Source organism: Dipodomys spectabilis, unplaced genomic scaffold (assembly GCF_019054845.1).
Source record: "Dipodomys spectabilis isolate Male_0828 unplaced genomic scaffold, ASM1905484v1 ptg000169l, whole genome shotgun sequence".
NCBI classification, from domain to species: Eukaryota; Metazoa; Chordata; class Mammalia; order Rodentia; family Heteromyidae; genus Dipodomys; species Dipodomys spectabilis.
Genome location: NW_024870846.1, coordinates 4,293,771 through 4,308,499, shown reverse-complemented (window position 1 = coordinate 4,308,499; position 14,729 = coordinate 4,293,771). Strand labels below are relative to the sequence as shown.

General features: G+C 38.5%; 1 protein-coding gene across 2 annotated transcripts in view; it reads left to right on the top strand.

The window, feature by feature from the left end:
- The window catches only part of Rttn (rotatin), a 117,892-nt gene that overhangs the window by 71,177 nt on the left and 31,986 nt on the right, over window positions 1-14,729 (top strand). For both annotated transcript variants that reach the window (XM_042693526.1, XM_042693525.1), the window contains exons 33-37: window positions 2,725-2,911; window positions 4,593-4,684; window positions 8,183-8,276; window positions 10,358-10,556; window positions 13,689-13,779. In XM_042693526.1, coding sequence (XP_042549460.1) covers window positions 2,725-2,911; window positions 4,593-4,684; window positions 8,183-8,276; window positions 10,358-10,556; window positions 13,689-13,779 — 663 coding nt within the window. The remainder of the gene's footprint in view (window positions 1-2,724; window positions 2,912-4,592; window positions 4,685-8,182; window positions 8,277-10,357; window positions 10,557-13,688; window positions 13,780-14,729) is intronic.

Below are 14,729 nucleotides of genomic sequence, written 5' to 3'. Positions count from 1 at the left end.
AATGCCTAGGCATGATGCTGGTTTTGGACTTTAGAACAACAGAAGATCACATTGCCTATATCATAGACCTGGGTTCATAAATGGAAGCCTGTGACCCTATTGTGCCTTTTTCTGCTTCTCCTACTTCTATACCTCTGAAATTAAGCCAACTATAAAAACAATCATGTACACACTGTTCGCTAATTTTACTTTTTATGTAAATTGTTCTTATGAAGGGTTGGTCCACAGTGCTGCATAAATTTATTAAATGCAGCAATAACAATTTGATTATCATAAAAGACATTTAAATCGAGGAGGCTTAATTGTAATGATAATATCCATAGAATGAAATGTTAATGGACACTATTAATATTGTTAGTATTCTTAGTGGGGATTGCTAATATTGTTAGTGTCATTATACTTTTAACTGCAGGTACTATATCTTTCTAAAGAATAAGTGATAGTGTCCCTCCTGCCTGCCTGGCTTATGGGAAGTGTGAGGGACATGCAAGGTCACATCTCAAGGTCACATCTCATGGTTAAAAGCCAACACTAAATAGGGTTTGCTATACCTTTTTTTTTCTGGTGCCATTTTCTAAGTTTTTTCTTTTTCTGGTGATATGTTTTAAGATTTTGCCTTTATTATTAAAGAAATGCTGAAGTAGTGCTGAAGTAGTAAAGTAGTGGGGCTGCAAAATCTATAGAAAGCAGTGTGCAGGCTGATATTGTACAGTGGCAGATCCTCTCACATTCTTGATGGCAGGTGTAGGTGTGTATGCGCATGCACCTGGGTACTTTTTTTTCCAGAGTTGATGCAGTAGCAAGTTATGTGGCAAGCAGATTTTGTTATATAGATTGATAGTCCTTTTCTGTGTTCTTGAATTATTGATAGGCACAAAATATTTCTGAAAATACTTACTTGGACCACATTATTTTGGGTAATTGTTTTGCTGTTGTGTGGGGGTTGGGAAACAGTCTTTGTTGCATTGGTGGCTCAAGTCTGCCATCATTTCATAGATACATGTGAAATGAAAAATCCCCTCAAGAGGTAGACTGCAGCAGACTAGTGCAGAGGTAGACTGCAGCAGACTAGTGCATTCAGAGGAGCTTTCGGCAGCATAGCTCTGGTTTTGTAAAGTACTTTGCTGTACATTAGGCAATAGGGGGAGGATCTGGGACTGTTGGTTTCGTCAGGAAGACAGGGTTGTTGGGGGGAGAGGAGAGATCAAGAGATCAAGAAAGAGGCAAGGTGGGCAAATGCAGTCACAGTACTCAATAGACATAGGATAAAATGGAACCAGGTAAATTGAGGGAGTGGGTAGGCTGGAAGTGACGAAGGAAAATTGACTAAGATGCCGTTGTACAACTATTTAAAGATAATATTAATAAAGAGGATGCCATAGATCTTTTCTCATATGTTCTTTGTTGTAAAAATACTGTACAGAGGGGTTACAGTTACATGAGTAAGGTAATGAGTACATTTCTTATTAGACATTGTTACCTCCTCCTTTGTTTTTCCCCTACCATCCCTTCTCTCCCCACCTCCCCAACTCCTCTCCCCACCACCCCAAGTTGTAAAGTTCATTTTCAACATAGTGTCTTGTATATCTCATTGTTACAATGGATCAGCCTGTATCCTTATCTCAGCATTTTGTTATTTCCCTTCGCCCTCCTCAAATTAAAAAAATATATATACAAGATGCAGGGCACCGGCATCAAATGCAGTGAAAACAGGGGTTATACCATGGAGGAAGAACATACAAGAGAAACAAAAAATCGTATAGTATATTTTAAATACGTTAAAAACAATAGCTAGAAAGAAAAAACCACTTGTGTCCCTATCTTGGGGTTCATTTCACTTAACATCATCTTATATGGTCATATGTACATAGCTTCCGAGCTTTTCTGCTTGTCCTAGACTTAAACTATTTATTGCAAATAAGGGAAACCATGGGACCTATGTTTCTTTGGGCCTGGCTTACCTCACTTAATATAATTTTTTCCAAGTCTTTCCATTTCCTAACAAATGGGGTGATGTCATTCTTTTTGATGGAGGAATAGAATACCATTGTATGTATGTATACCACATTTTCTTGATCTCATCTACTGAGGGGCATCTGGGTTGGTTCCATATCTTAGCTATGTGGTAAATAATGCTGCAATAAACATAGTTGTACTGGTAGCTTTAGTATAGCCTTGTTTGTGATCATTTGGGTAAATGCCCAAAAGTGGAATTGCTGGGTCATAGGGGAGCTCTATGTGGAGTCTTTTGAGGAACTTCCATACTGCTTTCCAAAGTGGTTGAACAAGTTTACATTCCCACTAACAATGCAGTAGGGTTCCCTTTTGGCCACATCCCTTCTAGCATCTGTTGTTATTAAAGTTCTTGATTATAGCCATTCTAACTGGGGTGAGGTGGAATCTCAATGTTGTTTTGATTTGCATTTCTCTTTTGACTAGGGAGGTTGAGCTTTTCTTCATGTGCCTATTGGCCATTCTTATTTTATCTTCAGAGAAATTTCTCTTTAATTCTTTAGCCCATTTATTTATCAGACAGTTGTTTATTTGAGGATATGTTGTTGGAGGATTTAGTTTTTTGAGTTCTAAATGTATTTTAGATATGAGACCTTTGTCCGTTGTATGGCTAGTGAAGATTTTCTCCCAGTCTGTGGGCTTTCTGTTGATCTTGCACCATAGATCTTTTTGAAGAAATACTGTTATAAACAAATGTCTGTCTTCTTGCAGGGCCCCTGTGTCCATGATGAGGACTCTGGCATGTCACTCACAGGAAAGCCTGCCCTTCAGGCTCTTTTGTATCACTACCACTTTTATGAGCATTTGACACAGATGGTGAAACATTGTTTCCTAGGACGATATATTTTCCATTCGACATCTCCTTTTGCTGGGACTTCGGGGGGCAATGACTTAAGTAGTAAGTATAATACCTTTATATATTTATTTTTCTGAAGTGTAAAATTTCAGAAAGATTTAAAAAATATGTGGTTCTTTTATTTTAAAAAGAAGAATAATAAAAAGTACCCAAGAAAAACAGTGATTTTCAATCTTGTTGTCTGGAGACTGCCCTGGTTGTGTTACGGTCATTTCTTTTGGTCTTCTTTCTCTGTAGTGCTTGTGTTTGTTCTGTGTAATGATGTTCATGTCAGAGCTGTATTTCTGTATTCCCTTCTCTCACTAAACATTGCCTAAGCATTATTCTGTGCTATGAATTCTTCATGGAAGCCACTTTTAACATCTTATTAATGTTTCATAAGCTAATTTATGCCATTCAGTAAAGTTGCATAGCTTTTCTCCTCCAACAGTATCTTAAACTTTTTTTTGAAATATTCATTCTTCAGCAGTCTACAGTTCTTGGTTTTGTTGTTTGTTTTTCACTGTTCTTATTAATGAGTCCTTTTCCATGAAATTTTCAGAATCACCTTTGGTTTGTTACTCATTTAGCAAAGTAACCCTTTCTCTTTGTAGATGGTTAGATTTGCTGGAGAGCAAATTGTAGCAAATAGGAATAATAATTTTGTCTCATATAAATAGCTTGTACTTTTAAGTTAGTTTTTTTTTGGTCGGTTGTGGGGCTTGAACTCTGGGCCTGGGTGCTGTCCCTCAGCTTGCTCTGCAGCTCAAGGCTAGTGCTTTACCACTTGAGCCATACCACCACCTCTGGCTTTTTCCACTTATGTGGTGCTGAGGAATTGAACCCAGGGCCTCATGTATAGAAGGCAAGCACTCTACCACTGAGTCACCTTCTTAATCCCTTTTAACTTAGTTTTAAACAATTTTTTATTTTTATTTATTTATTTATTTTTGGGTCCAGTCGTGGGCCTGAACTCTGGGCCTGGACGCTGTCCCTCAGCTCTTCAGCTCAAGGCTAGCGCTCTACCACTTGAGCCACAGCCACTTCTGGCTTTTTTCCTTTTTGTTTATGTGGTGCTGGGGAATTGAACCCAGGGCCTCATGCATGCAAGGCAAGCACTCTACCACTGAGCAACCTTCCCAGCCCTTAAACAATTTTTTAGGTTGTTACCATCCTTACATACTTAAAAAGAAAAAGGCTCAGGAATAATACAAAATTCCCCAATTATTAATATCTTACTGTATTTCTTCATGTGTTTGCATATGTGATGTGAGTATGAGTTAATTTTATATGCTTGTATGAAAGTACATGCATTTTCATTTATTTAAGATTAAATTACAGGCATGTGGTTCCTGTACCCCCAAGTACTTAAGTGTGAATTTATAACTCAATACTCTGTTCTCTTCTTGAAGACACTGAGGAAAAGTGGAGTTTGACGAAGCCTCTGAGACTTATAAAAACTGTCTGTGATTAAAGTGACTTGCTTAGTTGCTACTTAGAGCATGGCCTAGAAGCAAAGGTCTTGGCATGTCCTGGGAGCTTTCTAGAAAGGCACATTCACTGCTCCTGCCCTGGCTTAGGTCACTAGGTCCTGGGACTAGGGTTCTCAATGACTCTTGTGCATACTGAAGAACCTCTTTCTTTAATTCATGGTTAGTATCTCATAATAAATACTTCTTCTGTTAAGTGTTGCATTCCCCAGGAGAGTGTCCATCCATGTTAATAAAATTCTTCTCTGACACAGGTTTAGATGACTCTTTCAAGTTTTGGAGAGCCTCGTCCAGAATGTCCAGTCAGGATCATGATCCAAGTTCTCTCTCCACCTCAGAAACAATGGTACCTGTAACAATGCCAGAAGTGCTTCATTTTAAATATGAAAAAAAAAATCATGTGTGGTAGGGAGATCAGAATGATGTAAAATTTAAGGTTATGATCATAATAGTTGTGGTTTTTTGTCTTTTGAAGTGCTTTCAGAGCAGAATTCTGCTCTGCATTTACTTAAATTACAATATTTGTTAGCCACATAATGGCTGCCTTTTTGCTTTTCCACGTGACCAGGTTACTGAGAAGTGAGGTGACTCTGGTCAGTGGTGCTGTAAGTGCAGAGCTAGAATTGCTGCCGTGAGAGGTTGTCTGGCTCCACTTACAGCTGTGCTGTAAATTATCCTTCCAGTCTTTTTCAACCTTCTTTCCTGCCTTGTATGGTGCAAACAGAAGCAGAAAAGTGCCAAAATGTTTATCAGAAGTCGTAGAAAAGAACAAATCCCCTGTGATTAAAAATGATTGATTGTCCTGAAATGTTCTAAAGGCAAGGCAATATGTGAAATTTCCCCTTCTAATGATCCAGCCTAACTCTGATCATTTTAAACATGTTTATAAATGCACACATCAAATAGAAAGTTGTATTGCTAATCTGAAATACTGAAATTTACGTATGCCTGTACGCCTTCCTTCCCTCTTCATTCATGCATAAGGACTTTGTTCATAATGATAGATACTAGCTTTCAGTTGTATACAAGCATATAAAAACTTTTTTTTTTTTTTGCCAGTCCTGGGGCTTTAACTCAGGGCCTGAACACTGTCTATGAGCCTCTCTGTGCTCAAGGCTAGTGCTCTACCACTTAAGCCACAGTGCCATTTCCGGCTTTTCCTGTTTATGTAGTACTGAGGATTCGCACCCAGAGCTTCATGCATGTTAGGCAAGCACTCTACCACTAAGCAACATTCCCAGCCCAATTAAATATTTCTAAACTAGAAAACTCATTTACTTCTTAAATATTTCTGAGATAATGGCTATGTTGTAGAACCTATTAGCAATGCAAAAAAGTTTATTAAACCCAGCTTTCAAAAGTAAAAATAATATGAAAAAACAACTAAATAGAAATTGTACATCCATTAATCATACTTACTTCCCAGAATCCTTAACTAGAGTAACACTTTTTTCCTGCAATTTTAGTTTTGTTTTTTTTTAGATTCAGAAAAGTTTGTGCTTAGTGCTAAATTGGAACCTTATGTGAAAAAGTAGGCTAATTATTCTGCTTCCACTAGATGTCATGCTTTCCTTCCCATCCTATAGAAAACATATGTTTGTTTCAGGAAGAAAGATAATACATTTAAATGCCAAAATAATGTAACTTTTTCCCACTAGGCTCTGCTTCCTAAAGCTTCCACCCCCCTCCCAGGAGTGCCATCTCAACAGAAAAATCTGGGTAGAGTGGCATATCCTGTCATCCCTATAGCAGTGGGTAACATAAATAGTAGGATTGTTGTTGAGTCCAGCCTGGGCAAAAAGCAAGAACATCAGAGCAAAAGGGCTTCCAGGCATGACTCAGTGCCTGTCTAGCAACACAAAACTGGGCTCAAATCCCACTAAGGCCAGAACAACATCAGAAACTGAAATAATTCTTACTTTTACTCTTTCACAAAAGAGGAGATAAAAGCATGGCTTGCGGCCCCAGCATCTGGACTGGTAGGATGCTTGATGCGCAGCACTTGGTACTGTTGTGCCCACAGTGCTGCATTCTGCTTCACAGCCAGTGTGATCACTGTCTCTCTGACAGATGTGAAGAGTCACAGGCAGGGTACAGGGGTTTCCACCTTAGGAATGGTGAGATAGAAAGTGGTTTTGTGTAGGAGTCAGCAGTGGAAATGGACTGTAAAGGACCAAGTCCTTGTAGTCTCTCTCATATTTGCATGCATATTTGCAAAGGGTTGAAATATGCAAGTATGTCTTAAGTATATAACGACATAGTTAAATGTGACTAATAACAGTCTAAATAGAAATGGATCCAGGGGACCTTTTGAAGAAAAAGTCATTCTGGCATATGCATCAGGAGTGTCTGTGTACATAACTGCATTTTGCATGTATTTCCTGGAGTTTTGCTCTAGGAAAACTAGAGATGGCAGTGTGCATCACAGTGGGGAGAGTGAAAGAATAATGCACTTTGAGACTAAAAGTCTTGTATATTGTAGTTAGAAAGGAAATAGAAATGGTATCTGAGTTCCTATGTATTATATAGGCCACTGGACTGCAATATAACAAAAACAAATCTTGTTTTGTTTTTAATTTCTTTTGGAAAAAAGTTTATTAATAAAACTTAAATACTAATGTTAGTGACATCTATATATTAAGTTTTTTTCTAGTACAGTAATGTTTAGTATATAACAGTGAACACAAAAGCAGTTGAAAGTATTCATGTGCTCTATTACATAACTTGTATTATGTGGTAAAGAAAATTTTAAAGTTCTTTTTTTAAAAAAAAAAAAAAAACAGTTTAAACTTCCTCCTCTTCCTTCCCTTCCCCTCTCTTTCTTCCTTACTTTCTTTTAAAATATTATATGTAATCTGTTGGATGATGAATCTGTAACAGAAGTGACTTAAACTTGTTGTAACTTGTTAAAATGGATGATTACAAATTGCCAGGCATACCAGAGCTTTTCTGCTCTTGAGTCTAAAAAAGAGAAAGGTATCACTTATGAAAATAAACATGTGTATCTAGAAACCCCTAGAAACTTTCCATACCTCACTATGTTTCATAAAGGTTGTTAGATTTGTACCCTAATTTTTTCAATATGGTGAATCTTTGTTTTCTTCCTTTGTACTTTTTCAGTTAATCTGCTTAAGTACCACATTTTTAATGAGAAATGACAAACAGTATTATAAACTTATTTTGACAAATGCAATGTCCTCCTCTCTGTATTTCAAAATGTTAGTTAGTATCTAGTGAAGTCTTATTTCTGGAAGACAGAATACAGAGATCATTTTAAAATCCTGATTCATTTTGTTTATATGACAAATTGTTTATACTCAAATTTTACTTTGACACACAGCAAATTGGCTCTTCTATTTTCTGCTGAATCAATGGCCTGAAGTCTGAATGGACTTTCATGATTGCGGTACTTTTTATTTTTTTAATAAGGAATTCTTCAGGAACTTGCGTGTCATCATTGTGCATGGGCGTGATGGTTATTTTACATTGAACTCTAATTTAGAAACCATTAGTTATCAAACCTGAAGAAAAAGCATCTTTTTCAGTTCTTTCCAACAGAATTTAAGTCTTTTTATTTGTTTCCTCTGGCTTTATGGAAGTATATATTTAAGGTGCAAAATATAATCTCCTTTGAGTTACTGATTCATGTAAACTAACGGTTCCTGTAAGAAGTGGTAGGAAATGCCATTAACAGAAACCAGCTGTAACTCAAGAGTGGAACGTGGCCTAGCTGTGTACCAAGTGTAGTTTTGCTGTGAAGCTTGCTGTGAATGTTGCCTTGCGTGTTGCTGTTTGCTGTTCATGTGAACACTGCTATGACATCATTTCTCCTTGTGATTCACAGGTGACAGCTTCAGTGGAAACTGCTGACTTTCACCCACTTGTGTCAGCAGTAAATCTTCCGCCTGAAGCTTCGCATGAGCAGTTTGTGGATCAAGGTATTCTTTTGCATGGCTATTCTGCTTTAAAAATAAAAGTAATAAATCAACCCAGAAAAACATTCTGAAAATAAATGAATGGCAGAATACTGAATGTCTCAGAGGCTAATTGGGTATGTGGCCAAAAATACAGGCTCCATCTCAAAGGGTCGTTTCTATGTCAACATCAGAATAGATCATAGTAACAGTATAGTACTCAGAGGACTCCTTGAATTGTACTGAGTGAATGAGTGACTGTGGGGGAGTGCTCTTCAGATACTAGAACATGAAATTGTTAAAAAAAAAAAAAGATGAGAAAAAAATCACTATTTGGCACAAATGGAATCACCCTAGTTTTATAATGGAGAAATGTAGACACTCCCTTCATGAAATAGCCAACGTTAACACCTGCAATGGGAAAACACAAATCAAGTTTCCTCTTATTAGTGATACACTTCCAACCATGAGGAAGCCTCAGTTAATTTTACAAAACCTGACTTCCATTCTTCATAGAATGTCTGGGTCAAGAAAGAGAATGCAAGCTGGGCACAAGCGGCTCAAGCCTGTGATCCCAGCTACTCCATAGGCAGACATTGGGAGGAATGTGACTCAAGGCCAGTGTGGGCAAAAAAGTTAGCAAGATCCTATCTCAAGAAATAAGCCAACCTGGCTTTATATGCCTGTGACTGTACCTGTTGGGAAGACATAGATAGGAAGATTATCATTCAAGGCTAGCCTGAGGCAAAAACGTAAGGCTGGCTATCTGAAAGTTAACTAAGAGCTCCCAAGGGCTGGGGGAATGGCTGCCTAGTAGAGGGTCTGCCTAACTAGCATGAGGCCCTGATTTCAAAATCCAGTATTGCCGAAAACAAACAAAAAGACAAAGCAAGACTGAGGGACTTTTCCACTTTAAAAAACTGAGACAAAACAAGGTCCCCAATGGGTCCAATCAAGAAAAGTAATTTGTTTTGTTTTGCTGTAGAGAAGGTTTGGGTGACGATTGATAAAAGTTGGACATGTTTTATAGATAACATAGTGTTGTTCCATCAGCGTTAATTTCTTGTTTTTTAAATAATGATGCTATGGTAATAAGAGATAATGTCCTTGTTTGTAGGAGATTAATAAGGGGCGTTATATCCTCAGTGTGCACACAATTAAAAATACAGGCCAGTGGAAAGGTAGTAAACTAAATATGGCAGAACAGTACTTAGTTTATCTGGGGTAAAAGTATCTGAGAATTCTTTGTACTTAAGTAAGTAAGTACAAAGTCTGAATTTTTTTTCTGTAAGCTATGGTTTTTTTTTGTTATTTTTTTGGCGGTTGTGGGGGCTGAACTCTGGGCCTGGGCGCTGTCCCTCAGCTCTTCAGCTCAAGGCGAGCGCCCTACCACTTGAACCACAGCACCACTTCCCACTTTTTTCTGCTTATGTGGTGCTGAGGAATCGAACCCAGGGCCTCATGCATGCAAGGCAAGCGCTCTACCACTGAGCCACCTTCCCAGCCCGATATGTTATCTTTTAAAAAGGTAAAGTGTTAAGACAGATGGGACCCTAGCTTCAGTTTTAAAAATCCTGAACTACTGAAAACTTACATTTCCTCAGATCTCAACTTGTCCATACCTGTCAATCAGACTTGACCAGGGGCCCTGTTCATTCCTTTACTCAACCTGCTATGGATTTTTGTTTACTTCACCATTGGAGGTATTAATGAATTTGTGGCACATGAATCTTTTTCTAAAATCTAAAGTATTTCAGTTTACAACTTCTTTTGCCCCAAGAATTTCAGAAAAAGATGATGGACTATCTGTCCCTCAGTGTCTGAGGCCAGGGGTCACACACACTTCCTGCCTGGGCTGTTCTCCTCTCTCCCAGGAGGTACACATGCACTCATGTACACATGCGGACTCAGACATGTGTGCGAGCACAGTTGGTGCCTCCTGTGACTGGCTGTCCTCAGGGTTAAGAGCAGCCACGTAAGCAGGAGGAGTGGCCAGCCATCCCTCGGCATCATTTTCAACAACTTGCCTGTGACTGTAAGGACTTGAGAACAGTGTGAATAACTCCCAGGTAAATAGTAATTTTGATGCCCATTTTCAATAATAGGTCCACATGGAGCCATACCATCACGACCTCTCCGTGACTCATCCCTGTCCGCCCAACTGTCCAAGCCAGTTACCCCATCTCTTGTTACCCCATCTCTTCTCTCAGCAGTCTGCAGCCTCTTGGACAACCTCTTGGTAGTTGCTCCAAGAGACACTGCAGATGCCTTGCAACAAGCCGGTCTCCCAGAGCTTCTCTGTAGGTAAGAGAGCTACTTCATGGTATGTGTAGTGGTAGACACAGCTTTCTGAAAGCGCTTTTCCTGCATTCATAGAAGACACCTTGTGTACTGGGAATAGATTCTCATTCTTTTGTTTAGTCATTATACTATCTGTCAAGCTTTTACTGTTGCTACAATTGTCTCAACACTTTTTATTTTTTTTTTAATACACTTGTATTAACTTTTTATCTTGATGGTGAAGACCAGTGTTGTTGGGTTTTAAGGGTTCTAAGCCTTCAGGCATATTCAAGGAAGGTGGTGCCATCCTAATTCTGCTTCCTTGTAAGTGAAGGACCTGTCTCCCCAGTAATCATATCAGAATGATGTTCCTGGATTGAAATCATGTGGAATATTGGATTATGAGAAACTAAACTTTCCTTCAGAAACTATTCCAATAAAAGTTAGAGAAATAATTATTTCATTCTTTGAATTTTCACTTAGCTAGTTTATTAAGTCTCTGTTATAATTTTTTTCTGATTTTCTTACACAGCATAATAGGAAAGGCCTATATTGAATTCAGGCCTATCTAAAGTCATAATTAATGCAGTCAGTAGTGGGATATTTTGTTTCACTTCACTGGGTTGTGATTATGCCTTTAATATTTATTTGCCATGTTTTTCTACTGTGGTGCCTACAAAATTTGCAAAAGTAACTAGTCAGGTGACTCCCTTCATGCCTGCTCCTTTATGATCAACGGGAGCTCTAAGAGCATCTAGGCTTCATATGAGCCAGCTGAGTTGGCTGTGGTTCTAAGACCATAATGCTCTGGAAGCAAAGGCTTACTGTATTTTCACATTGCTTTTTATTTCTTCTTTTTACATTTATATTCATTTTTTATTATCTTTAAAAAATTTATTGTTCTTATAAAGGGTGAAGTACAGAGGAATTATAGTTTCCTAAGTCAGATAAAGAGTACATTTCTTTTTGGACAGTGTCACTCCTTCCCTTGCTCTCTCCCAATTTTTCCCTTCTATCCCCATCCACAAGTTGTATAATTCATTTTCAGCATAGTGTCTAGTGAGTACCACTGCTACATTGTTCACCTTTTGTCCCTCCATTTCTGTTTCTCCCCCTTCCTCTACCAAAGAGAGATAAATGAACAAATAAGACAAAAGGAAAAGAAAAAGGCAAGAATAGAAAAAAAAAACAAAAACCTCTGTTTCCATTCCTAGAGTTCATTTCAATAAATATTATTTTATATGATCAGATGCACATAGCCTTTGTGTTTTTCCCCTAAGAGTGTTCTCCTTTGGTCTTACCGTGTGTGAATGCCTACAGTCCTGTATAATTTATTATGTCCCAATGTATTTTTTTAAAAAAACATCCAGTGTGTTTACTTGTAGATTTATAGGCACATTCTAGCTACTACAAATGAGAGAAACAATGTAACTTATGTTTTTCTGGGTCTGGCTTACTTTTTTTTTTCAGTTCTTTCCATTTCCTTATGAATGGTACAATATCATCCTTTTTGATGGATGAGTAAAATCCCATTGTGTTTGTATATCCTGTTTACATGATCCATTCATCCATTGAGGGGCATCTGGGCTGATTCCATATCTTGTCTGTGGAAAATAATGCTGCAATGAACATGGTTTTGCTGGTAGCTTTAGTGTGATCTTGTTTGTGTTCTATTGTATAAAGCCCAGGGTAGCTTTATGTTTAGTCTTTTGAGGAACCTCCATTACAAAGCCATTATAGTAAAAACATCTTGGTACTAGCATAGAACAGGCCTGAAGACCAATGGAATAGAATAAAAGACCCAGAAAGGAACCCACAGATCTATAGCCATCTGATATTTGATAAGGGAGCCAAAAACACAGGTTGGAAGATAGACATCCTCTTCAACAAATGGTGCTAGATTCTTATATATCACCTTGCACTAGAATCAATTCAAAATGGACCAGTGGCCTCAATGTAAGGCCAGAAACCATGAACTATTACAGGAAGGGATAGGGGAAGCACTAGGATCCTAGTTACAGGTCGAAACTTCCTATGTGGGGGCTGGGAAGGTGGCTCAGTGGTAGAGCGCTTGCCTTGCATACCTGAAGCCCTGGGTTCGATTTCTCAGCCCCACATAAGCAAAAAGAAAAAAGCCGGAAGTGGCGCTGTGGCTCAAGTGATACAGCACTAGCCTTGAGCTGAAGAGCTGAGGGACAGCGCCCAGGCCCCATAGTTCAGGTTCCACGACCGGACCCCCCCCCAAAACACACACACACACACAAGAACTTACTATGTAAAGATCCAGAATCACAACAAACCAAAGAAAGACTGGATAAATGGGATTATATCAAACTTAAAATTTGTTTCTGTATGTCAAGGGACATAGCTAACAAGCTAAATAGAAACTCCACAGAATGGGAGATTTTTTATCAGCTGTGTATCAGACAAAGGCCTAGAACTGTTTTAGTCTTCAAATAGTTGTACAAAGGGATTTCAGTTCACCATGCCAGTATGTACGTGCATCTTGATCAGTGTCACTCTTTGCTCCTTGCTCTCTTCTTTCCCATCTATCCCAGCCCTTATTCCTTACTTAAGAATAATTTCCTAGCTGGGGACCAGGCTCATTGGCACCCTGTAATCCTAGCTATTTAGAAGGCTGAGAGCTAAGAATTGAGGCTTAAAGTCAACTGGGGCAGGAAAGTACATGAGACTCTCTATCTCTAAGTAACATGAGTTGTGGCTCAAGTAGAAGAATGCTAGCCTTGAACACAAAAGCTCAGGGATAGCGCCCAATCCCCAGGATGTGGATGAAAAAAAAATCCTGTTTGTTTACTTAACTTTGTCTTTTACTTTTAAAAGATGAACATATTCCCTAGCTTGTATTTTTCTTTTTTTAATGGGAAAATAAGCACCAAACTTTTGTATTTTATTCCACTTTTAATAAGTAAGCAAAGGTATTTTTGGCTTCAGAATTCTTTGTTTCTCACAAGATATATTTCTGTATCAAGATATATTCCTGTTTTCTGAAATGCTGGGTAGAGATTCTCTTTAGTTATAAAAGGATTTTCTTTCGATTTAATTCAGGTTTTCTTTCAAACTTAAAGTCCAGCTTTCTTAATCTTCAGTAAGATGCATACTAAGAAGCTGAAGGATATTTTTCTCTGTCCTTCCTAGCATCGTGGATGTCCCACTCATGGAGATGTGCATCCAGGACCTCAGGACCCCACTACCTGCCTCTCCTCCAGTTGAAGACACTCAGGCACAGGTAAGTATCTCATCTGCCTCTCACCTGGGATTTCTTTGCCCTCAGCAGTTCCTGCTGAGGGTGAGGGTGGGGGTGGTGAGTCTAACCATAAAAGGATGACTCTTGCAGTGTGTATAGTACGATGTGGCTGTTGGAAATAGGTTACTTACAACTTTGAGGCCCCCTGCATGCTATCATGACTCCTAATTAACCAGCTATAAACTATTAATGAAGTGTCCAGATATCATGGTGCATCACTTTAAATGGGCATTGGTGTGGCCCACCAACTCTTTCTGTGGTTTTATGGCTTTATCACATCTGCTCTTTTCATGTGAGTCAGGTTGCTAAAACTTAAAATTAGCTGGTAGTTTAAAGCCCAATCTGATATGAATACATCTATTCTTTTTTTTTCCTTCACAGATGTTTACTATTTTTAAGTTCTGGTCTATAGCTAAATGACTTTTGTGTAGTTCTTGCTACTAGACATTTTATTTCAGAATACAAATTTATTTGGATTGTAGAATCATTAATCTTAAGAAATGATGTGTTTAATACAGGTGATAAAGTCAAGGTGAAACCACTGTCCTTTTCTCTGAGATGTGTTCTTAGAGCAGGCTAAATGTGGAAGACCTCACTATGGGGTAGGGAGCACTGTGAATCATCTCTGGAGCAGTGTTCCCATTCCAGTTTGCATCAATGTTTTCTCCAATTCTTATCTGTCTTTTCAGCAAATCTATTATTTTCTGTGTGCCAGGATCTTTCCTACATGAGTAGAACCAAGATTTCCCCCTATTTTTAGGAGACAGAAAATGAATAAATCTCTGTATAACTGAGGATGACAAACCTAGAGCAGGGGAACCTCTCAGGCAGTGATGTGTGAGCCAGTGAGTGGGAAAGCTGGTCTTGCAGAGTTAGCAAGGCCCTGGGGAGGGGATGTGCTTAGAGCCAGAATTGCTGGCGTTGAATCTGAG